Source organism: Hyperolius riggenbachi, chromosome 7 (genome assembly GCF_040937935.1).
Source record: "Hyperolius riggenbachi isolate aHypRig1 chromosome 7, aHypRig1.pri, whole genome shotgun sequence".
NCBI classification, from domain to species: Eukaryota; Metazoa; Chordata; class Amphibia; order Anura; family Hyperoliidae; genus Hyperolius; species Hyperolius riggenbachi.
In genome coordinates, this window is record NC_090652.1 from 18,365,877 (window position 1) to 18,392,307 (window position 26,431).

At 45.9% G+C, this 26,431-nt stretch overlaps 1 protein-coding gene and 1 gene segment (V, D, J or C); one reads left to right on the forward strand and one right to left on the reverse strand.

Annotated features, from left to right (window-relative positions):
- LOC137524117 (uncharacterized) overlaps nucleotides 1–26,431 on the forward strand; it is a 515,954-nt gene that overhangs the window by 28,994 nt on the left and 460,529 nt on the right. For 17 of the 19 annotated variants that reach the window (XM_068243637.1, XM_068243636.1, XM_068243632.1 and 14 more), the window contains 2 exons: nucleotides 7,784–8,010; nucleotides 10,974–11,076. The gene's annotated coding sequence lies outside the window, so the exon portion shown is untranslated. The remainder of the gene's footprint in view (nucleotides 1–7,783; nucleotides 8,011–10,973; nucleotides 11,077–26,431) is intronic. The other 2 variants (XM_068243647.1, XM_068243648.1) reach the window with 1 other exon arrangement.
- LOC137525932 (Ig heavy chain C region-like) overlaps nucleotides 1–26,431 on the reverse strand; it is a 32,498-nt gene that overhangs the window by 2,406 nt on the left and 3,661 nt on the right. Inside the window, 6 exon segments of the C gene segment in view lie at nucleotides 1,971–2,261; nucleotides 4,131–4,472; nucleotides 7,739–8,044; nucleotides 14,530–14,877; nucleotides 17,414–17,704; nucleotides 20,533–20,874. Coding sequence covers nucleotides 1,971–2,261; nucleotides 4,131–4,472; nucleotides 7,739–8,044; nucleotides 14,530–14,877; nucleotides 17,414–17,704; nucleotides 20,533–20,874 — 1,920 coding nt within the window.

The window sequence follows — 26,431 nt, forward strand, 5'->3', positions numbered from 1 at the left end:
GTTCAATGATGTTATCTTTGACTAATAGTTAACGGTTTTTGATGAGCAGAAACATTTAAGTGTGACAAACATGCAAAAGAATAAGAAATCAGGAAGGGGGCAAATAGTTTTTCACACCACTGTATTTGCAAGGTTGTATGCTACATCTACCTGCAGGGCTGTGTAGTTTGTTACTAGGCAGGAGTTTAGGCAGGTGTTAGGGCTGAGCTATAGGTCAGTCATATGAGCATACTGTCTGACCTATAGCAAGTAGCTAGACAAGCCTGACAGTATCACAGGCCAGATATCCCCTAAACCGAGGAGACTAACGGGGGTCTCCATCATGGAGGATCTAAGACAACAAATATTGCTCCTCACAGGAAGTGTGAATCTTCTCTTGGAACAGGTATCTGCACAACAAATTTAATTGGCCAATGCCATGTCTCATGCTGGACTTCCTGTTCATTCTGATGGACGTTCTGTACTTCCTTTAACTCCTCGGGAAATTAAGGATCCCAAAACGCCTATTCCAGAAAAATTCTCTGGCACCAGATCGCAGTTCAGCAATTTAATGAATAACTGTCTAACATACTTCAAAGTGCGTTCTCATTTCTCTGGTTCAGAATCTCTAAAAGTGTCATTTGTCATATCTCTATTGCAAGGAGATCCACAATCCTGGGATTACCGCCTACCCCCTGAGCATGAAGCCTTAACTTCAGTGGACAACTTGTTTAAAGCAATGTCTGTCTTGTACTCTGATCCTGATGTTACCTCTACTGCAGTTCAAAAGTTAAGGAACTTGTGACAAGGTCACCAAACAGTAGAGGAGTATGCCACAGAATTTAGGCGTTGAGCCGTTTCAACTAATTGGAATGATTCTGCTCTCATGGATCACTTTCTGTTTGGACTCTGTGTCCTACCTAATGTGTCCGTCCCCTCTCCCGTAGATTGTAAGCCTTTGGCAGGGTCTCCTCAGACTTGAATTGCTGGGTCTCTGTAAAATCTCATGATCAAGCAACTGGATTGCATGTACATCCTTCTGGTACATTGAGTAACCGTGTGCTACCATCTGTCTGACACCCCTTGTTTACATTGTATGTATCCCTATTTATTGTCCAGCGCTTCGTAATATGTTGGCGCTTTATAAATACTATAATAATAATAGTAGGAGCCACTGTGCCCCCATACTGCCAGAGGTCAATCAACTGGTTACCCAGACATGCATCAATATTGAGTGCTCCTGAAGAAGGACTAGCAGGCCCGAAATGTTCTACTGATGTCCAAATACTTCCAACCGACTTTAGAAGTAACTGGACAAGGCTGGAGCCTGTGATAGTTATTTTTTACATTTAGACTAACTCAGTGACTGCCAGCAGACTAATTCTCAGTTTCTGTTAGAAAAACTGTGAAGTCACTTTGCTTTATAGGCAAATAAAACACTGTGGCCCCTTTTACACTTTATACCCCAAGGTGCCGCAAAAGCAATGCAAGTGTATGGAGCCTTGCTCTCTTAATGCAGTGCACTGGAAGCATCCAATCCGACATAAGAGCTGCAGCCTGTTACCGCAGGCACCGTGCTTAACACATGGACACTGCTGTAATGCAAGTCTACGGCGATGCAGTGTAAACTTAATGGTGTGGCGTGCATGCGCGGAACAAAGGGATTCCCCATGACGTACTTCCTGTCCAGCAGGAAGTGCGTCACTGAGTGGGGGTGAGTCTATGTATTTAACCGTCGGCGCACTCTACCGCAGGGTCTTATGACTGACATTTTTTACGGTGCGATGTGGCAGGAGCATCTCATCACTCCATAACACAAAAAGCCAGTGTAAAACTGGCCTGTAAGCACGCTGAAATAATGTTTGCATTAGTCTTTGCCATACATACAGCCAAACTAAGTCAATAATAGTGGGACGTCCCTGTACATGTTAGGTGTGATTGTTGTTATTGTATAGAGCACACTGCATGGTGATACAATAATAAAACATTACCTGCTGTAGTCACGGCTCTGGATCCCGCCTCCTGCAGGGAGTCATGTGACCAGGTCACACACAGGGAGGACTGGATGTATCTCCAGGGAACTATACACTCACTGATAGCATCAAACACCTTCTCATCATCCACCTGAATAATCTTCTTCTTTGATGGTAAAGTTTCCTTGTCTTCGTATATCCATCTAAACTCAATGTCCTGAGGATAAAAGCTCATCAGGCTCAGAGAACACATCACTCGGTCTGATCCATAAGGGGTTAATGTCACCTCTGTCTTCTCCTGGGGGGCCACTGTGAGGAAACATAATACAAAACAAGACAGTTTTTGAAAATGAAACTTGAAAAGAGTTTGACCGACGATGGTCGTTACTCAGTACAATCTTTACAATTATAAACAGTTTGTTTTAGAATAATCCAAAGTTGTATAATGATAGATTCTCTCTGTACTCACGGAAACTATTCCCTTTGTTTTTAAAAAAGGACTAATTGAGTAAAAACTTGAAAACAAAAAAGAACCCTGAGTTAAACTGCCATGGACAGTGCAATACTCTTACAGTCATTGTTAATAACCCTTCCCCAGTCCCTCACCTACCACAACCTGCGTATTGAAGTAGCATTTTTTTCTTGTTGGACTTGATGGATGAATGTCTTTTTTCAACCAAGCTAACTATGTAGCAATGTAACTATGTATCCCAAGAAGACCAGAGACCTGAGTGGGTGGGGGATATTTCCTACAATCAATCAAATCCTGTTGTTACTGAGCAACCACCAAATGTGTTATTCCAATTATTGAGTCTTAATCACATGTACTCTACTACACACAGTAGTGCTTCACCTGTCTGTTTTCTATCTTCCTGAGTTTTCATTTGACCCTCATACAGCAGTCTTCGGTATCCGGCAATGGCAGGGATTGCCCGATGCTGTATACATGTGCTTGCCGGTTTCTTGAGCAACTGGCCAAAATCGCACAAACCTCCCCCCTGAAATACTTACTGAGGCTCCAGCAATGTCTGGCAGTCTCACTGGATCTACTTGCGGGCTCCAGGCGGCTTCCCGGCTTCCCCAGTGCACGGAAACTAAGGTGTGAGAGTTGTTATCTGCATTTGGTCATGTGACACGCCAGCTCCCATACACAGATGCCGGAAGCCACTAGGAGCCTGGGAGGAGGTTCAGGGAGACTGCCAGACATCGCTGGAGCCTCGGTAAGTATTTTATAGCCTGCCAGCACCCACAGGAAGCGCCTCAAAAGAGGTCCCCCTTATCCCTCTGGCATGCCAGTTAGTTGAGACTTTCGGTTGCCTGAATTCCAGATAAGGGGGACTGTGCTGTATTACCGTATAAACATAAAATATCCCAAACACGTCCGTTTCCCATTCCCACCTTGACTACTGTAACATCCCTCGTGTACCAAAACAGACTGGCTCCTCTCCAGTTCCTACTGAACTCTGCTGCCTATTTCTTCTCCTTCTCTTCCAGCTCCTCTGATGCAGCCCCTCCTTGTCAGTCCCTCCAGGGGCTGCCAATTACCAAGAGGATCCAGTTACAACTCCTAACACTACCATACAAAACTTTCCTCATATTGTTCCTTCCATGCATGTTCTCACTAATTACCAAATACCACCCGAACCTTTGCTCTTAATAGCAAACCTTCCTATCCACTTCCATGGTTACCACCTCTCTGTTTTGCAGGACTTCTCACAAGTTTCACTCCTCCTTTCGATCTCTCTTTCCATTCCCTGTCCTCCATACTCCAAGCCTTGAAACCATAAGGAACAACTTTGAAATGCATCACTTCGGAAGAGCATAATCTGCTACCTCCTTTGTCACCTTACCCAGTGTTTCCATCTATCCTCTAGATTGTAATCATAGAAGGGCAGACTCCTCCCCTTATTGTACCTATATGGCCAGATGTTATCCTACTATGCATGGACTATGCATGCACATTTCTACTTGTATTGTGTACTTGCTTTGCTGGATGTTCCCACTGTACAGTACATGGTCCACACTGTTGTCTGTATTGTACTTCAAACACTAACGAAGAGGAAAGTGGTGCTTGATAAAATAATAAAAAATATAGTAGTGCAGACAGCAGAGTGACTGTAGAGTGGCTCTGCAGATGTGCTGTACAAATGTGAGCAAATCTTGAGCAAAGGGACTCACCGTTTACCCTGGGAGGTCCGGTGCTTCTTTCTATTGGCTGCTCCAGGCTGGGGTGTTCAACTCTGCAGATGATCTCCAGCTCCTCCTTGTCTGATGTTGGTGTGAAGGATAAGAAGGGTGAGCAGATGAATGAGTTATCAGCCTTTCTCTCATGCTGTATATGAGTTATTCTGTACCGCTTGTTATATGAACAGTCACTGACTCGCTCCCCCTTCTTCTCTATCCAAGTCACCTTGAGTTCTTCAGGGAAGTACCCGCAGATTTTACATACCACGGTGGTCTCACGGTGGACTTGTAGGATGAGGGGGGAGATTCCTTCAATTTTTGGATGCCATGGAAAATCTGTAGATTATGGACATACAATTGTCAGTATCTGGGCCATTCAGCTATATTAACCTGATGGGTAAACTTTGCACTTACAAAATGGTAAACTGTGATCATAATTTATTTTATTGGCCAAGCAAGTGCTAAACCTGTCACAAACTTTGCCTCTGAAAACTGAATGTGATGAAGAAATAAAAAAAATCAATACATAAACAAATGGTTGGTGGATGTAGGGAAATATAGCAGGGGGCCATGATTGTCAGGAACCGGCCCCTGGCAAGCCTGCAGAGACAATTCCTGATGGGGTTTTCAACCAAAATAGAGAGGGCGAGCAGCCTTATTCAAGCTAACACACGGCTGTCACCCTTAACCACACTCTGCAAGACTCAGCCACCACTAGCCGTCATCCTCAACAAAAAACAAAGTACAAAGGCACACACAAGACAATTTGCTCATCAAAATAAAAAAGGAAGAAATGTAAAGGTCCAAAGCTGTTTTTGCGGGAGGACGCAGCTGATTAGATCTCAGGCTAGACCTAGCTTTATGCTACCTCCTGGCGGACTACAAGTTCTGAATCTTGGAAGCTGTTTTTTTATTGTACACAATATGCCCTGATAGCATCAACCCCTATCCAAACTCCTTATCCAAAATTAATCTACTGTAATTTCCTCACATTCTACCAAAAAAAAAAAAAAAAAAAAGGGGGAACTCATAGTTGTTACATTCAGGCTCAAAACATCAGAGCATCCTGCAGGCCCTTTGAGACAGCAGACAGTCTAGGTATGTACGGGGACAATAGGGTAGCTATTTAGAGCTAGGCTTAAAGAAAACCTGTACTGAAAATTAAAAGTGAAATAAACATACACTGGTCATACTTACCTCCCGTGTAGTCTACTCCTCAATCTCTTTCTCCTTTCCCACATCCTGTTTGAGCTGTGGCTAGATGGTGTAATGGTTAAGGGCTCTGCCTCTGACACAGGCGACCTGGGTTCGAATCTCGGCTCTGCCTGTTCAGTAAGCCAGCACCTATTCAGTAGGAGACCTTAGGCAAGTCTCCCTAACACTGCTACTGCCTATAGAGCGCGTCCTAGTGGCTGCAGCTCTGGCGCTTTGAGTCCGCCAGGAGAAAAGCGCGATATAAATGTTATTTGTCTTGTCTTGTCTTGTCTTGTTTGTCCACTGGGATCAAGGGAATTCTCTGTCCTTCATTTTGAAAATGGTCATTACCCCATAACAGCTTGTCATATCACCCACTTGAGCCATAGGAAAACATAGACATTACCTGGCACATCAGTTGTCCTCTCAGCTATAACTGACAGCAACTGATAAATAACTGACAGCAACTGATATATTTCAATTCTGACAAAATGTTGTCAGAACTAGAAGCGATCACTGTCTGAAGAAAATGGTGCGCTTCTGAGAGGAACCAATAGCAAGGTAACTATGTAATGTTCATTTGAAGTTACCTCATGTGTTTATTTTAAATAATTTTACTCAGTACAGGTTCTCTTTAACTGTCATTGTAGGTAGACTTCGTTTACTTCTGACAGCCTACAAACAGTTCCCCATACAACAGTTTATTCATGACAATGATTAAAAGTTATAAACTTTGTGCTGCCTCACAGTCCACTTAAAAGTAGAGTCCCTGGCTGCACAGCCACCGGGTTTGGTTCCACTTCAGTTTTCACGACCAATAAACCTCAAAGAAGAAGAAAAAAACTTTATCTTCATCTTCAAGGTGAGAGTGGTCCCTGTGGGTGGTGGAGCACAAGGAGACGGTGTCACCATTTAAAATACTGCACGGGCCATATCTGGTGGAAGATTTAACTTTGAGCTGATAGTCTATGCGATGAAGATTTTTTCTTCTTCTTTGAGGTTTATTGGTCGTGAAAACTGAAGTGGAACCAAACCCGGTGGCTGTGCAGCCAGGGACTCTACTTTTAAGTGGACTGTGAGGCAGCGCAAAGTTTATAACTTTTAATGTGTGGTGTATATGATGGTGTAACATTTTTGACTTTTTGCAGCATACCCACAGTGAACGATAGGCTCAGTATTTTAGGTGTGGAGCTCGCTAAGATATCTTAATTGATATAGCTTTTTTTATTCATGACAATGGCTGGCTAATTAACAGTTAGCTAATTAATGGTCGGTCGGTTCCTGGATGATGTTAGACGCACTAGCGGAGCGGAGCCAGTACGTCTGACTTCAACCAGGAACCAGCCAGCTGTTTAGAGAGCAAGGGGGAGCCACAGGACATCCAAGAGGGGGACATAGGACAACGTTACCGACACTGAGAATGGACCCAGGACAGACAGACCCCACTGTTTGATCTATAGACGCGCTGTTTACCACTTTGGATAAGTAAATGTGCAGTCAGCACAGTGCATTCAAACTTTTAAAAAGGTTTTACTCTATGGGCTTGATTCACTAACCGGCGCTAAGCCAGTTAGTGTGCCTTATCACTTAGTGGGCACAAACTACAACGCTAACCTTATCTGAGGTTAGTGTGCCTTATCTGAGGTTAGTGTGCCTTATCTGCAGTGTGTGATGTAGCTTTGTCCATCTTTTAGTGTGCACAAAGCTGTTTAGTGTGCACAAAGCTACTTAAGGCACACTAACTCAGATAAGGCACATTAACCTCAGATAAGGCACACTAACCGGCTTAGCGCCGGAAACTCTTTTTTACTCCGGCGCTAACACTTAGTGCCGGTTAGTGAATCAAGCAGTTTGTTTGTTTTAATTTAAATTTAATGGAGGACATGTGGATTAAAGTTTATTGAAGACTTCTGAGCCTGAGAGGTGTTTGTGCCAAAGTTTGCAGAGCTGCATTGTGATGCCAGTGATAAAACCTTAGACACATCTGCTCCCTTAGGTGGCTTGTATCTGGTGAGCGTATACAATACATAGAAGTGTGGTGGAAGGTGGTGTGACACATGTGTGGATCACGAACACTGGGTGGTCTGAAAAGTCAGATATAGTATCACGCTATGTACAGTGATTTATGTGTTTGCAGGTTGTGATCTAAAGTGGTGGAGTGTGCAGTCTTGCTAGTGAAAATGTAACTATAACAACTGGAACTCTGTGACAGCAAACCCACGGTATTATACGTGTAAAATACATCTGGTGATTACCCTTTGAGCAACTTGGAATAGTATAGTACTGAACTGTGTGATGCCAAGGGGACTTTGTAAAGTATATTTTGACATTTGAAGCAATCTGGAGTTATGTTTAGGGATGGTGCAGCCCTGTTGTATTTACAAATGTGTAATAAGGTGTTTCCTTACCTGGATCTCGTACAGATATCTCTCTGTGTTCTGGATTTTCCATAGATACATGTTTCCAGCTCACTCTGACTGTAAATTGTGGGTCCTCAAAGAGACGTCCAGGAATTGTGCACTGAGAAGAAGCAGCAAATGTGCCATCTGGATTCTCCCTGACCTCCTCCACTGATGGCTTCTTCTCCAGGGTTGGCCCACAGGTCCAGCTGATCTGTATATCTTCAGGGTAAAAGCTGGAAAGACTGAATGATGCCACCACATCTCCTGAGCTATTAATGGTGAGTTCTATGGGCTGCTGGGCTGCGGTAGTCACTGTAACATATAAGCATAAATTAGTGATATATATTAGGTCATGGAGGTTTAATTAGAGACAAAACATTGGAAAGACTGCTTATTTTACAAGTAGTCATGATGAATGTGTACTGAGACAGACCAGTTAATACTGTGTAGGTAAAATGGGGTCCATTAATTAACCTCCTTGGCAGGGGCGTTGCTAGGATTCTCAGAGATCGGGGGCATTTTAAGGCACTACAGCCGAAAAATGGGTGTGGCCATGCACCAGAAGATGGGTGTGGTCGTGGGTGGAGCCAAATTTACAAGAACTTAACAGCAGTCTGAATAGGCCTGACAAGAAAAATTTTGAATGAAGCTCCTCTCCATTAATTACAAAAAATGCAGCATATCACAAATAGGCAGTGTCACGTAAACATAACTATGCAGACTTACCTGGCTTCTGTGCTGGTTGGTCTGGTTTTCTGCTGGGCGGGCTGGCCTGCCGCCAGGTTATCTGGAAGACATTCCCCCATAGCATTCCCTGAACTTTTAATGGACCCCTCCCATGCTCTGACCACCCATTGAGGCACCACAACTCCCAGCATTCCCCATCGAAAAACCACAACTTCCTGCATGCCCCTATAAAGGCATCACAGCACCCAGCATGGCACCAAAGCACCCAGTATGCCCACATAGAGCCACCATAGCACCTAGCATAACTCCGACTGATGCACCACAGCTCCCAGCATGCCTCCCACTAAGGCACCACAGCTGACTGTGCCTGGGTGACATCCGGGGCACCCCAGAATAGATCCGGGGCACATGCCACTGATCTTTGAGGCTAGCAAGGCCCCTGCTCTTTGGTGGTAAAAAAAGAAGCCAGGAGCAGTAATCGCGAGCCTGACTCGGGGTAGCCGCCAGGAGGTATACAGAGACAGTGCAGCATTTCAACTCACCTCCCCCGGGATCCAGACACCAGCAGCCATTCTTCTTCCCCTCCTCGGGGACTCTGGATCCCTCGGGTGTTTGTCGTCTGACAGCCTGCGATCTCACTATAGGGGTACAGTGCCACCCGGAGGACTGAGGAAGAATTGCAGAGCTGGATCCCAGGGAGGTGAGTAAGTGCCGGGGCAGCTGCAATTTTCACTTTGGTATAATTTTTTTCCTGCTTTTAGGGTTTAAAAGCTTGTGAAAAAATTGCCCTAAAATCTGGCTAAAAATAATCATACCGCCAGGGAGGTTAATGCCTCTAAAAGGCACTGGAAGATGACAGCAGGATAAGGGGTATGTTCAATAAACTGCAGTAAGCAGAATAACTTGTGTAAAGTGTTAACACCCCAACACCACTGAAGCCCAGAAGAAGGTCCATCAAAGGTTGTTCTTCCTGAGACAACTGAAACGTTGCAATGAAAAAAGTCCTTTCGGGCCTAAGCACACTAATGTCCTTCTTTCCTCTTTTCGGTAAAGTGTATCAGTCTGTAACACTGATGTGTTGCTGAGACCCGTACTGTTCCAGCTCCCGACCGCCTATTGCCGATGGGCGGTGGGAGGGTGGCTCTCTGGGGACCACATAATGCCAATTGGCGTCAAAGTGCAGTGGGCGGGATTAGCAGCAAACACGCGCGTTCCCTATGGATAAACAGAGTGGGGATTCATTATCAGCCTGCCAGCCGCGATTGGAGCTGGCAGGCTGATTTTCATACCAAAAAGGTAAAAATGTGTACAGCGCTGTGATCTAGCATAGCGCTGTACAAAGTACAGCCTTGTCGCTTAACTGTCCCCAGGAGTAGCTCACAATCTAATCCCTACCATAGGTATATGCCTATGTATGTATTATGTAGTGTATGTATCCCGATCTAGGGTAAGTTTATGGGGGAGTGGGGAAAAAAGAAATGTGTTTTTTTTTGTTTATTTAAATTTTTCTAAAAGATCTTTTTTGATTAATAAAAAAAATGAAAATGGCAGCAGCAATCAGATACCACTAACAGAAAGCTCTGTTGGTGAAAAGAAAAGGCGGTAAGATTCACTTTTTGCGCTAAGTTGTACGGCCGAGTAATAAACTGTTAAAGCTGCAAAGTGCTGGGTTGTAAAAAATCGCCTGATCACTAGGAGGGTGTAAACCACTGGTCCTCAAGAGGTTAATTACCCATGAATACTTACCTTTAATTATTGATCCCATACCAATATCCTCAGAAATGATCCCACGCCAATATCCTCCTGATGTCAATTCAAGATTCCTGCTGCACATACCATGCACATGCCGACCCCGCCGGCACTTCCTATACTAATATATAGCAAGCCTCATTGTCAGGAATATAGCAGCTAGTTATGAGGTTAAGGGTAAGACAGGGACATATTTTGTCATTTTTCTGACTGCTATATATTTTGTCAGAGGTGTAGGTATGTCAGCCAGTCTGGCTTTTGGAAGGTGTCACCTGGATAATGTCTGTATGTAGATTAAAACAGTCATTCAGGGCAGAGATCAAGGGAACTGCCATTGTCTTCATTGAATAAACCAGTCACCTTCAATAGGCAAGGAAGGGGCTCATTAGGCCACGAGCAGTCACCTTTGATCTGCTGTCCCAGGTGTGATTGTCTGTGAAACTAAATTTGCTTTGTATTCCTGGGGTAGCAGGGTACTGCTAATTAGCAGCCATCTGAGGGAGAACAATAGCAGACAATCTCGGATGTGATTGTCTGTGTCTGTTTACAGGCAAACTGCTACCTGTAACCAAAATGCAATCTTTTGATGTATAGACTTTTACCTTGGGAAATTGGATGTTAAGGAAGTCTTTTGTTGTGTGTCTGCTATAATACACTTTTCACATGTGGATGTTAGATCTCTGGAAATCCAATTATGTCTGAGGATGTAATTAAATCTAGTTCCCCCCGTCCAAACAGCAAGGCAAATATTCCATTATAAAAAGCAGGGGACAGATACCTAAACTCAGTCCTCTTCTGACGGTAGCTGCAGCTGGACTCCCGGCCCAAGCTAAGGGGCTCCTGGTCAAGCCAGAACTGTGTCCGTCCACAAAAGTCCAAGGTTCTTCTATCTGGATCCCTGTATTTTGGTAAGCAAATCGCTTTGTGTGTATCTTTGTAAACTCTTAATTTTGTAACTTTTTATTTTGTTTTTTGTAATCTTTTGTATATATTCTGTTCTGCATTGTTCCACTTTTTTCCTGGAATATTAAATTATTATTTAATAAGCTTGACTTCTGCTGCACTAAACTAACACTAATGTGCCGCGGGATGTTGCCTGGTGTGCCGTACAGGTCTGGCCTCTCGCCAGACCTGTACCTACTATAGGGTGCAGGAGGGGGGAAGCAGCGCTAGAAGGAAGGGCAGTGGAGGCAGTGGTGGGGAGGGGGGAAATATCCCCCCCCCCTCCCTCACCTGGGACCCCTCCTTCTGCCTCTCTCCCCCTCCATTTAGCGGTGGCAAGTGCGGCTCGGCGGCGGTCGGGCATGCAGAGAATTACTCACCACTTCCGTGTTCCAAGCGCCGGCAGCGTCATGTCGTCAGATCTCCGCCTTCAATGCCGCCCACTGTGCTTCCTGATTAGCGGAAGCACAGTGGGCGGCATTGAAGGCGGAGATGTGTGACGACATGACATTGCCGGCGCTTGGAACTTGGAAGTGGTGAGTAATTCTGCGTATGTCTCCCCGCCGCCGAGCCCGCACTTGCCACCGCTAAATGGAGGGGGAGAGAGGCAGAAGGAGGGGTCCCAGGTGAGGGAGGGGGGGATATTTCCCCCCTCCCCACCGCTGCCTCCACTGCCCCTCCTTCTAGCGCTGCTTCCCCCCTACTGGGCATCTATACTGGGGGGAACTGTACTAGCTATACTGGGGGCAATTAAACTAGCTATACTGGGGGCAACTAAACTAGCTATACTGGGGGCAACTAAACTAGCTATACTGGGGGCAACGAAACTACCTACACTGGGGGCAACTAAACTAGCTATACTGGGGGCAACTATACTAGCTATACTGGGCACTATACTGGGGCACTACCTACCTATACTGGGCACTACCTACCTATACTGGGCACTATGCTAGCTATACTGGGCACTATGCTAGCTATATTGGGCACTATGCTAGCTATACTGGGTGTGATGAACATTACGGAAAAGTCGTGCGCTAGCGCCATCGATTTTCGCATGGTCGTGCACAGTTCCTGTCAGTCCTGGGTAAATGCACAATAGATGTCAATTTCCCTCTCTCTTACTGAGAGCAGCAGCCCTCCCCCACATCCTGTGTCAGGAAAGAATTTCACAAGTGGCTAGCTTCCCTGGGCAGAGGCCATTTGGTCACTCAGCTCATCTCCACCAAACCAGCTCAAACTGGTTGAGATTCAAATTTCCCTCCAAGCTCATAGCTTCAAACAAAGGGAACATTTACTTTACTAATAATTCATAATAGGTTTGGCACAGCAAGACAAAAATTACATTTCCTGATATCTAGAAATCAGTTCTATCAGTCACCTAAATTACAATTTTCTAGCTATCAGGAATCAGCAGAGAAACCACTTTATCCGGCATGCGTAGAGCGAATTCGTTAGACTAGGCATGCATAGCCTCGTTCGATACAGGGTCGCAAGCTGCTTATGAATATGGTCTCAGATTTGCAATGCACCAATCTTGGGCCGAGTCACACAAATTATTAATAATTGGTACATTCCTTGCTCTGAGTCTGTGGGTGGCAACCTGACTGCCAGGAGGTAACCATGCCTTAAACACACCTACTTTCCAGGTAGTGACCGCCCCAAAACTCAGGTCAGTAAAAAGTGTTTGCGAGGAACTCCTCCTCAGTTCTTCAATTTCCATCGACCAGGGAAGTCCAGACATGTGCTCAAGGAGAACCGGGTGCATGTTGTGTACAAAGGACTTTTAACCTGAATGCCTACCTTTAAACTGGACTATTTTTCTTCATTCTTCAAATGGACTGCTCAGCTAGCTAAGTAAGAATTTTCTGATTTTATTCCTTTTTATTTTAAAGCTCTGTGTTTATATGTTAATAGGTGTATATAACTGTATGTAATGCATTTTTTGTTATTAAATGTTTTAAAAATCGTTTAGCGGTTATGACCTGTTGCTGAACATACACAATTGTACCTATTCTCCTGAAATCGCTACCCTGTGTTTAATAGAAGTATACACTTATAACCCGTATGCGAGAACCCGGCCCAGATATAACGATCTGACCCAGATTCTTGCATACTGCTAAGGGTTAATAGAGCGTTCTCCAAGTCCTAGTATAATTACAGTAGCGGGCTGTGTAACTAGCTTGGTGGCAGATCTTTGAATTGTATGTGTGTGGTGAATCCGTTAGTGGCAGAACGCTCCCTCCATGAGTCAGTTCATCAAATTGCGAACGCGGGTTACCCTTCGTGATGAACAAATGACCGTGTGAGAGTATTTCTGACGCTGATCGATTTACCCCATCCGCAGACCAGCCTTGCGGTCTGTGACACTGGGCACCATGCTAGCTATACTGGGCACTATACTGGGCACTATACTAGCTATACTGGGCACTTTACTGGCTATACTGGGGCACTACCTATCCATACTGGGACTATACTAGCTATACTGGGGCACTATACTAGCTATACTGGGGCACTATACTGGGGTAACTATACTAACCATACTGGGGCAACTAAACTCCCTATACTGGGGCAACTATGCTAGCTATGCAGCCGCACCCCAGCCCCCCCCCCCCCAATAGCACGGCACTGTCCACTAGGTCGCGCAAACACCTGCGCCCCCCCCCCCCCCCCCCCCGCCGTTCCCCGGAGAAAAATATGGTCAGAAAGTGTTCCCGGGCCGGAAAAGGTTGGGAACCACTGGCCTAGAGGAGACTGCAGTGTAGCTGTGTATAAGTCGATGCCTAATTGTATGCTTGAGCAACACTACCATAGGAAATTGTAATTGCATTGTGTGTATGGGGCACTTCTGCGCTTGACAGCAGAGTGGGAGTGGCTAACAGTATCGTTCGGAACGGCTGTTAGTGGTTTTGATGCACGACAGTGTAACTTGCATTACAAGTCAGTGCCTGATTGTGCTGTGTTACTGTACAACTGTACTGTGTGTGTGGGTGCGTGGCGTTCCCGTATTTGGCCTAAGCGCAAGGCTGACCCGAATACGAAAACGCAGATTGCGTGTTGAGCACTCGACAGCTGAGTTGACGTGTCTAGCAACGGCTAGTGGTGGCAGTAAGAAGCTTTTTAGGGGTCACCGCCTTGTTTGTAGCTCGAATAAGGCTGCTCCCCGCTTGATCTGGTCAAACGCGCAGTCGGGAACCGTATACGCAGGCGTGCCGCGGGCCGGTTCCTGACACTCATCAAAAGCATATTTAAGTGTGCTGCGTTAGCGAACTTATCACGTTATGATCATCACTATTCATTAACATAGCATTAGTATATTATAGAGTAGAATGTAGGTGTAAATACAAATACAAGAATGGTGTATGAGATACTGTAATCAGTAATTCATGTACAGTAACTATAATGTACAGCAGAGGACTCACCCATCACCTGTAGGGGGCCTGCTGTCCTCTCTATTGGCTCCTCCAGACTGGGGTGCTCCACCCTGCAGATGACCTCTGACCCCTGATCCTCCAGTGACGGGGTGATCTCCAGAATTGCATTATGGGTAAATGTTTTATCTGTCTGGAGCTCAGATCTGCTGTCTACAATCCTGAATCTTCCAGCGTTTCCTATAGGAGTCATTTCTTGCTTCCCCATTTCTCTCTTAAGCCAACTGACAGTCAGCTGATCAGGATAGAAGTGTGACATTGTACAGTGCACTTGTGTCTTCTTATTAACCAATACTGGCTGTAGCTGCAGCATCTCTACTACTGGCCGGGCAAGAAAATCTGCAAAACATAATTTTTCGGATTGTAAGGGTTTTTTCAGTTTTTGGAGTTTTTTTGCATCCTTCTTTAAAGCCCTACTTCAGGATTCCATTCAAGTTACACAAAGTTTAAAGTGTGCTTACCTGAGGAAAATGTATGCGTGCTCTAACACCAAGTTTTAACCCTAGCAAGTCTGGCTCTGCAAATCTGGCTCAATTGGCTAATCATGAGGCAATGCTCATGCAAATATGCATTTGCTTTCGCACGCCAAACTATGCAGGGTCAAAAAACGAATACCACAAAGCGGTCGCCCTGTGGGAATTAGTTCATGCCACACTAGCACTATCCAGGAGCGCCACGGGGAGGCTTCCCAATGCCCCCATACAACCGGGGGACCGCGGGGTCCCAGGCACTCTCACTGCCTGGGAACCACAGCAGCACCCCGGAGGGGGAAGCTGGGTGGCGTGGACGACCCCCCCCCCCCCAAGCGCGGCCAGCGCCGGGGGGAGCCGTCCGCTCCAACCTCCCAATATTAAAAACAGGCACTTACCTTAACGTCCATTGCGTTCTGCTACATGCGCATTAACTTGGGGGCACCACATGAGAAAAGAGTGAAGCATGGGTCACCCCAAGCTTTAGAGCTCAGGGCTGGCTCACACACAACACTCCAGAGGGGGGGGGAGGACAGGTGCAAACAACTCACTCCAGGGCTCACACCACCAGAGCAAGTGCTAATGTGGCATGAACTAATTCCCACAGGGCGACCGCTTTGCAGTATTCGTTTTTTGACCCAGGTGTTAGGGCTGAGCTATAGGTCAGTCATATGAGCATACTGTCTGACCTATAGCAAGTAGCTAGACAAGCCTGACAGTATCACAGGCCAGATATCCCCTAAACCGAGGAGACTAACGGGGGTCTCCATCATGGAGGATCTAAGACAACAAATATTGCTCCTCACAGGAAGTGTGAATCTTCTCTTGGAACAGGTATCTGCACAACAAATTCAATTGGCCAATGCCATGTCTCATGCTGGACTTCCTGTTCATTCTGATGGACGTTCTGTACTTCCTTTAACTCCTCGGGAAACTAAGGATCCCAAAATGCCTATTCCAGAAAAAAAAATCTGGCGCCAGATCGCAGTTCAGCAATTTGATGAATAACTGCCTAACATACTTCAAAGTGCGTTCTCATTCCTCTGGTTCAGAATCTCTAAAAGTGTCATTTGTCATATCTCTATTGCAAGGAGATCCACAATTCTGGGATTACGGCCTACCCCCTGAGCATGAAGCCTTAACTTCAGTGGACAACTTGTTTAAAGCAATGTCTGTCTTGTACTCTGATCCTGATGTTACCTCTACTGCAGTTCAAAAGTTAAGGAACTTGTGACAAGGTCACCAAACAGTAGAGGAGTATGCCACAGAATTTAGGCGTTGGGCCATTTCAACTAATTGGAATGATTCTGCTCTCATGGATCACTTTCTGTTTGGACTCTCAGTGCCCTACCTAATGTGCCCCTCCCCCCTCCCGTAGATTGCAAGCCTTTGGCAGGGTCTCCTCAGACTTAAATTGCTGGGTCTCTGTAAAATCTCATGATAAAGCAACTGGATTGCATGTACATCCTTCTGGTACATTGTATAACTGTGTGCTACCATCTGTCTGACACCCCTTGTTTACATTGTATGTATCCCTATTTATTGTCCAGCGCTTCGTAATATGTTGGCGCTTTATAAATACTATAATAATAATAGTAGGAGCCACTGTGCCCCCATTCTGCAAGAAGTCAATCAACTGGTTACCCAGACATGCATCAATATTGAGTGCTCCTGAAGAAGGACTAGCAGGCCCGAAATGTTCCAGCTTCCAACCGACTTTAGAAGTAACTGGACAAGGCTGGAGCCTGTGATAGTTATTTTTTACATTTAGACTAACTCCGTGACTGCCAGCAGACTAATTCTCAGTTTCTGTTAGAAAAACTGTGAAGTCACTTTGCTTTATAGGCAAATAAAACACTGTGGCCCCTTTTACACTTTATACCCCAAGGTGCCGCAAAAGCAATGCAAGTGTATGGAGTCTTGCTCTCTTAATGCGGTGCACTGGAAGCATCCAATCCGACATAAGAGCTGCAGCCTGTTACCGCAGGCACCGTGCTTAACACATGGACACTGCTGTAATGCAAGTCTACGGGCGATGCAGTGTAAACTTAATGGTGTGGCGTGCATGCGTGGAACAAAGGGATTCCCCGTGACGCACTTCCTGTCCAGCAGGAAGTGTGTCACTGAGCGAGGGGTGGGTCCATGTATTTAACCCTGTCGGCGCACTCTACCCGCAGGGTCATATGACTGACATTTTTTTCGGTGCGATGTGGCAGGAGCATCTCATTACAACACAGCCAGTGTAAAACTGGCCTGTAAGCACGCTGAAATAATGTTTGCATTAGTCTTTGCCATACATACAGCCAAACTAAGTCAACAATAGTGGGAGATCCCTGTACATGTTAGGTGTGATTGTTGTTATTGTATAGAGCACACTGCATGGCGATACAATGATAAAACTTTACCTGCTGTAGTCACGGCTCTGGATCCCGCCTCCTGCAGGGAGTCATGTGACCAGGTCACACGCAGGGAGGACTGGATGTATCTCCAGGGAACTATACACTCACTGATAGCATCAAACACTTTCTCATCATCCACCTGAGTAATCTTCTTCTTTGATGGTAAAGTTTCCTGGTCTTCATATGTCCATGTAATCTGAATGTCCTGAGGGTAAAACCTCATCAGGCTCAGAGAGCACATCACCCGGTCTGATCCATAAGGGGTTAATGTCACCTCTGTCTTCTCCTGGGGGGCCACTGCGAGGAAATGGGAGAGGAAAAATAATGAGACTTGAAAAGAGTTTGACCGACGATGGTCGTTACTCAGTACAATCTTTACAATTATAAACTGTTTGTTTTAGAATAATCCAAAGTTATATATTATTATTATTATTATTTATTGTATTTATAAAGCACCAACATATTACGCAGCGCTGGACAATAAATATATACAACGATACAAGGATGACAGACAAGGTTATACAACATAGAACAAAGTTATACATACAAATTGTACAAAATACATGATCATGCAATATGGGCTGGTTAGGTAGGCCCAGTAATACAAGTACAGATTGTCATAGGACAGGAGCATATGATACTGTAGATTAGGGAATGGAGGACCCTGCCAGAGGCTTACAATCTAAAGGGTGGGGTGGAAACACTAGGGGGGGCTGTTAAATATTCCTTAGAGAGTTACTGTGTGGTAGGAGGTGGGTAGGCCATCCTAAAGAGGTGGGTTTTGAGGGCTTGCTTGAATGTGTTGAAAGAGGGAGCAAGTCTAATGGGTGGTGGAAGGGCATTCCAGAGGGTGGGGGCAGCTCTTGAGAAATCCTGCAGGCGGGCATGGGAGTGTGAAATGCGTGGGGTGGTAAGGCGAAGGTCGTTGGAGGATCGGAGGGGGCGACCTGGTGTATACCTGTGAACAAGCTCCGAGATGTAGGTAGGGCAGGTTTTGTGCACAGATTTATACGCCAGGCATAGAATCTTGAAATTTATCCTGAAACGGATAGGGAGCCAGTGCAGGAATACACAAAGGGGAGATGTGGATACGGAGCGGTGCGAAGAATGGATGAGTCTTGCAGCCGCGTTCATCACTGATTGAAGGGGGGCAGTGTGTTTCAAGGGGTGGCCAGAAAGAAGGGAGTTACAGTAATCAAGGCGGGAGATGATGAGAACATGGATGAGCAGTTTGGTCGTGTCCGGGTTTAAGAAGGGGCGGATCTTGGAGATATTACGGAGGTGGAAATTGCAGGCTCTGGTGATGTTTTGGATGTGTGGGATGAAGGAGAGGTCAGAGGCCAAGGTGACACCAATATATAATGATAGATTCTCTCTGTGACCACAAAAACTATTCCCTTTGTTTTTAAAAAAAAGGACTAATTGAGTAAAAATTTGAAAAGAAAAAGAACCCTGAGTTAAACTGCCATGGACAGTGCAATACTCTTACAGTCATTGTTAATAACCCCTCCCCAATCCCCCAGTCCCTCACCTACCACAACCTGCGTATTGAAGTAGCATTTTTTTCTTGTTGGACTTGATGGATGGATGTCTTTTTTCAACCAAGCTAACTATGTAGCAATGCAACTATGTATCCCAAGAAGACCAGAGACCTGAGTGGGTGGGGGATATTTCCTACAATCAATCAAATCCTGTTGTGACTGAGCAACCACCAAATGTGTTATTCCAATTATTGAGTCTTAATCACATGTACTCTACTACACACAGTAGTGCTTCACCTGTTTGTTTTCTATCTACTTGAATTATCATTTGACCCTCATACAGCAAAGTCTTCGGTATCCGGCAATGGCAGGGATTGCCTGATGCTGGATACATGTGCTTGCCGGTTGCTTGAGCAACTGGCCAAAATCGCGCAAACCTCCTCCCTGAAATACTTACTGGGGCTCCAGCAATGTCTGGCAGTCTCACTTGATCTACTTGCGGGCTCCAGGCGGCTTCCCGGCTTCCCCAGTGCACGGAAACTAAGGTGTGAGAGTTGTTATCTGCATTTGGTCATGTGACACGCCAGCTCCCATACACAGATGCTGGAAGCCACTAGGAGCCTGGGAGGAGGTTCAGGGAGACTGCCAGACATCGCTGGAGCCTCGGTAAGTATTTTATAGCTTGCCCGCACCCACAGGAAGCACCTCAAAAGAGGTTCCCCTTATCCCTCAGGCATGCAAGTTAGTTGAGACTTTCGGTTGCCTGAATTCCGGATAAGGGGGACTGTGCTGTATTACCTCATAAACTACTTTCTGCTACTTTAATCTCAAAATATATCCCAAACATGTCCGTTTCCCATTCCTGCCTTGACTACTGTAACATCCCTCGTGTACCAAAACAGACTGGCTCCTCTCCAGTTCCTACTGAACTCTGCTGCCTATTTCTTCTCCTTCTCCTCCAGCTCCTCTGATGCAGCCCCTCCTTGTCAGTCCCTCCAGGGGCTGCCAATATCCAAGAGGATCCAGTTACAACTCCTAACACTACCATACAAAACTTTCCTCATATTGTTCCTTCCATGCATGTTCTCACTAATTACCAAATACCACCCGAACCTTTGCTCTTTATAGCAAACCTTCCTATCCACTTCCATGGTTACCGCCTCTCTCTTTTGCAGGACTTCTCACAAGTTTCACTCCTCCTTTCAATCTCTTTCCATTTCCTGTCCTCCATTCTCCAAGCCTTGAAACCATCAGGAACATTTTTGAAATGCATCACTTCGGAAGAGCATAATCTGCTACCTCCTTTGTCACCTTACCCATTGTTTCCATCTATCCTCTAGATTGTAATCATAGAAGGGCAGACACCTCCCCTTATTGTACCTATATGGCCAGATGTTATCCTACTATGCATGAACTATGCATGCACATTTTTACTTGTATCGTGTGCTTGCTTTGCTGGATGTTCCCACTGTACAGTACATGGTCCACACTGTTGTCTGTATTGTACTTCAAACACTAACGAAGAGGAAAGTGGTGCTTGATAAAATAATAAAAAATATAATAGTGCAGACAGCAGAGTGACTGTAGAGTGGCTCTGCAGATGTGCTGTACAAATGTGAGCAAATCTTGAGCACAGAGACTCACCGTTTACCCTGGGAGGTCCGGTGCTTCTTTCTATTGGCTGCTCCAGGCTGGGGTGTTCCACTCTGCAGATGATCTCCAGCTCCTCCTTGTCTGACGTTGGTGTGAAGGATAAGGAGGGTGAGCAGATGAAAGTGTTATCAGCCATTCTCTCATGCTGTATAGGAGTTATTCTGTACCGCTTGTTATATGAACAGTCTCTCACTTGCCCTCCCTTCTTCTCTAACCAAGTCACTTGGAGGTCTACTGGGAAGTAGCCGGAGATTTTACATACCACGGTGGTCTCACGGTGGACTTGTAGGATGAGGGGGGAGATTTCTTCAATTTTTGGATGCCATGGAAAATCTGTAGATTATGGACATACAATTGTCAGTATCTGGGCCATTCAGTTATATTAACCTGATGGGTAAACTTTGCACTTACAAAATGGTAAACTGTGATCATAATTTATTTTATTGGCCAAGCAAGTGCTAAACCTGTCACTAACTTTGCCTCTGAAAACTGAATGTGATGAAGAAATAAAACAAGTAAATACATAAACAAATGGTGGGTGGATGTGGGGAAGTATAGGCACGGGGCCGTGATTGTCAGGAACCGGCCCCATGGCAAGCCTGCAGAGACAATTCCTGATGGGGTTCTCAACAAAAATAGAGAGGGTGAGCAGCCTTATTCAAGCTAACACAAGGCTGTGATATTCAACCACACTCTGCAAGACTCAGCCCTAGTGGTGTCTAGGTATGTACGGGGACAATAAGGTAGCTATTTAGAGCTAGGCTTAACTGTCATTGTAGGTAGACTTCGTTTACTTCTGACAGCCTACAAACAGTTCCCCATACAACAGTTTATTCATGACAATGATTAAAGAAAACCTGAACTGAAAATTAAAAATCAAAATAAACATACACAAGTCATACTTACCTCCCTTGTAGTCTACTCCTCAATCTCTTTCTCTTCTCCTGCGTCCTGTTTGTTCACTGTGATCAAGTGAATTCTCCGTCCTCCATTTTGAAAATGGCCATTACCCCATAACAGCTTTCTGGTCAGCACACAGTTAAACTGTAACATCGCCCACTTGAGCCATAGGAAAACATGGACATTACCTGACACATCAGTTGTCCTCTCAGCTAAAACTGGCAGCAACTGATATATAACTGACAGCAACTGATATATTTCAGTTCTGACAAAATGTTGTCAGAACTGAAAGGGTTCATTGTCAGAAGAAAATGGTGAGCTTCTAAGAAGAACTGATGGCGAGGTAACTATGCAATGTTCTTTTGAAGTTACCTCATGTGTTTATTTAACCACTTCCCGACCGCCTAACGCACAGAGGCGGCCGGGAAGTGGAGCCCTGAAGGACCGGCTCACCCACAGAGGCGGCGGTCCTTCTAAGGGCATGGGCGGAGCGATCGCGTCATCCGTGACGCGATCCTCCGCCGGCGCCTGTCACCGCTCGCCCGCCGCAACATCCCGCCGGCTATACGGAAGCGCCGGCGGGATGTTAACCCCGCGATCGCCGCATACAAAGTGTATAATACACTTTGTAATGTTTACAAAGTGTATTATACAGGCTGCCTCCTGCCCTGGTGGTCCCAATGTCCGAGGGACCACCAGGGCAGGCTGCAGCCACCCTAGTCTGCACCCAAGCACACTGATTTCTCCCCCTCCTGCCCCAGATCGCCCACAGCACCCATCAAACCCCCCCTGCCCACCCCCCAGACACCTGTTTGCACCCAATCACCCCCCTAATCACCCATCAATCACTCCCTGTCACTATCTGTTAACGCTATTTTTTTTATCCCCCCCCCCCCTGCTCCCTGCCCCCTCCTGATCACCCCCCACCCCTCAGATTCTCCCCAGACCCCCCCCCTCCAGACCACCCCCCCCCTGTTTACTGTATACATGTATCCCCCTGATCACCTGTCAATCACCTGTCAATCACCTGTCAATCACCCGTCAATCACCCCCTGTCACTGCCACCCATCAATCAGCCCCTAACCTGCCCCTTGCGGGCAATCTGATCACCCCCCCACACCAATAGATCGCCCACAGATCCGACATCAGATCACCTCCCAAATCCATTGTTTACATCTATTCTCTCCTCTAAACACCCACTAATTACCCATCAATCACCCATCAATCACCCCCTATCACCACCTGTCACTTTTACCTATCAGATCAGACCCTAATCTGCCCCTTGCGGGCACCCAATCACCCGCCCACACGCTCAGATTGCCCTCTGACCCCCCCTTATCAATTCACCAGTGCATTAATTACATCTGTTCTTCCCTGTAATAACCCACTGATCACCTGCCAATCACCTGCCAATCACCTATCACCCATCAATCACCCCCTGTCACCCCCTGTCACTGCCACCCATCAATCAGCCCCTAACCTGCCCCTTGCGGGCAATCTGATCACCCACCCACACCATTAGATCGCCCGCAAACCCGCCGTCAGATTACCTCCCAAATGTATCGTTTACATCTGTTATCTTCTCTAAACACCCACTAATTACCCATCAATCACCCATCAATCACCCCCTATCACCACCTGTCACTTTTACCTATCAGATCAGACCCTAATCTGCCCCTTGCGGGCACCCAATCACCCGCCCACACGCTCAGATTGCCCTCAGACCCCCCCCCCTTATCAATTCGCCAGTGCATTAATTACATCTGTCCTTCCCTGTAATAACCCACTGATCACCTGTCAATCACCTGCCAATCACCTATCACCCATCAATCACCCCCTGTCACTGCCACCCAACAATCAGCCCCTAACCTGCCCCTTGCGGGCAATCTGATCACCCACCCACACCAATAGATCGCCCGCAGATCCGACATCAGATCACCACCCAAGCGCAGCGTTTACATCTATTCTCTCCTCTAAACACCCACTAATTACCCATCAATCACCCCCTATCACCACCTGTCACTGTTACCCATCAGATCAGACCCTAATCTGCCCCTTGCGGGCACCCAATCACCCGCCTACACGCTCAGATTGCCCTCAGACCCCCCCTTATCAATTCGCCAGTGCAATATTTACATCTGTCCTTCCCTGTAATAACCCACTGATCACCTGTCAATCACCTGCCAATCACCTATCACCCATCAATCACCCCCTGTCACTGCCACCCATCAATCACCCCCTGTCACTGCCACCCATCAATCACCCGCTGTCACTGCCACCCATCAATCAGCCCCTAACCTGCCCCTTGCGGGCAAACTGATCACCCACCCACACCAATAGATCGCCCGCAGATCCGACATCAGATCACCACCCAAGCGCAGTGTTTCCATCTATTCTCTACCCTAAACACCCACTAATTACCCATCAATCACCCCCTGTCACTGCTACCTATCAGATTAGACCCCTATCTGCCCCTAGGGCACTCAATCACCCGCCCACACCCTCAGAATGCCCTCAGACCCCAGCCCTGATCACCTCGCCAGTGCATTGCTTGCATCTATTCCCCCCTCTAATCACACCTTGAGACACCCATCAATCACCTCCTGTCACCCCCTAGCACACCTACCCATCAGATCAGGCCCCAATTTGCCCCGTGTGGGCTCCTGATCACTCGGCCAAACCCTCAGATCCCCCTCAGACCCCCTTCCGATCACCTCCCCAGTGCATTGATTGCATCTATTTTCCCCTCTAACCACCCCCTGAGACACCCATCAATCACCTCCTGTCACCCCCCTAGCACTCCTATCCATCAGATCAGGCCCAATACAACCTGTCATCTAAAAGGCCACCCTGCTTATGACTGGTTCCACAAAATTTGCCCCCTCATAGACCACCTGTCATCAAAATTTGCAGATGCTTATACCCCTGAACAGTCATTTTGAGACATTTGGTTTCCAGACTACTCACGGTTTTGGGCCTGTAAAATGCCAGGGCGGTATAGGAACCCCACAAGTGACCCCATTTTAGAAAAAAAGACACCCCAAGGTATTCTGTTAGGTGTATGACGAGTTCATAGAAGATTTTATTTTTTGTCAAAAGTTAGCGGAAATTAATTTTTATTGTTTTTTTTTCACAAAGTGTCATTTTTCACTAACTTGTGACAAAAAATAAAATCTTCTATGAACTCGCCATACACCTAACGGAATACCTTGGGGTGTCTTCTTTCTAAAATGGGGTCACTTGTGGGGTTCCTATACTGCCCTGGCATTTTAGGGGCCCTAAACCGCGAGGAGTAGTCTAGAAAACAAATGCTTCAAAATGATCTGTGAATAGGACGTTGGGCCCCTTAGCGCACCTAGGCTGCAAAAAAGTGTCACACATGTGGTACCGCCGTACTCAGGAAAAGTAGTATAATGTGTTTTAGGGTGTATTTTTACACATACCCATGCTGGGTGGGAGAAATTTCTATGTAAATGGACAATTGTGTGTAAAAAAATCAAACAATTGTCATTTACAGAGATATTTCTCCCACTTAGCATGGGTATGTGTAAAAATACACCCCAAAACGCATTATACTACTTCTCCTGAGTACGGCGGTACCACATGTGTGGCACTTTTTTACACCCAAAGTACGCTAAGGGGCCCAAAGTCCAATGAGTACCTTTAGGATTTCACAGGTCATTTTGCGACATTTGGTTTCAAGACTACTCCTCACGGTTTAGGGCCCCTAAAATGCCAGGGCAGTATAGGAACCCCACAAATGACCCCATTCTAGAAAGAAGACACCCAAAAGTATTCCGTACGGAGTATGGTGAGTTCATAGAAGATTTTATTTTTTGTCACAAGTTAGCGGAAAATGACACTTTGTGAAAAAAAACTATTAAAATCAATTTCCGCTAACTTGTGACAAAAAAATAAAAACTTCTATGAACTCACCATACTCCTAACGGAATACCTTGGGGTGTCTTCTTTCTAAAATGGGGTCATTAGTGGAGTTCCTATACTGCCCTGGCATTTTAGGGGCCCTAAACCGCGAGGAGTAGTCTTGAAACAAAAATGACCTGTGAAATCCTAAAGGTACTCATTGGACTTTGGGCCCCTTAGTGCAGTTAGGGTGCAAAAAAGTGCCACACATGTGGTATCGCCGTACTCGGGAGAAGTAGTATAATGTGTTTTGGGGTGTATTTTTACACATACCCATGCTGGGTGGGAGAAATACCTCTGTAAATGACAATCTTTTGATTTTTTTACACACAATTGTCCATTTACAGAGGTATTTCTCCCCCCCAGCATGGGTATGTGTAAAAATACACCCCAAAACACATTGTACTACTTCTCCCGAGTATGGCGATACCACATGTGTGGCACTTTTTTGCACCCTAACTGCGCTAAAGGGCCCAAAGTCCAATGAGTACCTTTAGGATTTCACAGGTCATTTTGAGAAATTTCGTTTCAAGACTACTCCTCACGGTTTAGGGCCCCTAAAATGCCAGGGCAGTATAGGAACCCCACAAATGACCCCATTTTAGAAAGAAGACACCCCAAGGTATTCCGTTAGTAGTATGGCGAGTTCATAGAAGATTTTATTTTTTGTCACAAGTTAGCGGAAATTGATTTTAATTGTGTTTTTTCACAAAGTGTCATTTTCCGCTAACTTTTGACAAAAAATAAAATCTTCTATGAACTCGCCATACTACTAACGGAATACCTTGGGGTGTCTACTTTCTAAAATGGGGTCATTTGTGGGGTTCCTATACTGCCCTGGCATTTTAGGGGCCCTAAACCGTGAGGAGTAGTCTTGAAACGAAATTTCTCAAAATGACCTGTGAAATCCTTAAGGTACTCATTGGACTTTGGGCCCTTTAGCGCAGTTAGGGTGCAAAAAAGTGCCACACATGTGGTATCGCCGTACTCAGGAGAAGTAGTATAATGTGTTTTGTGGTGTATTTTTACACATACCCATGCTGAGTGGGAGAAAGATCTCTGTAAA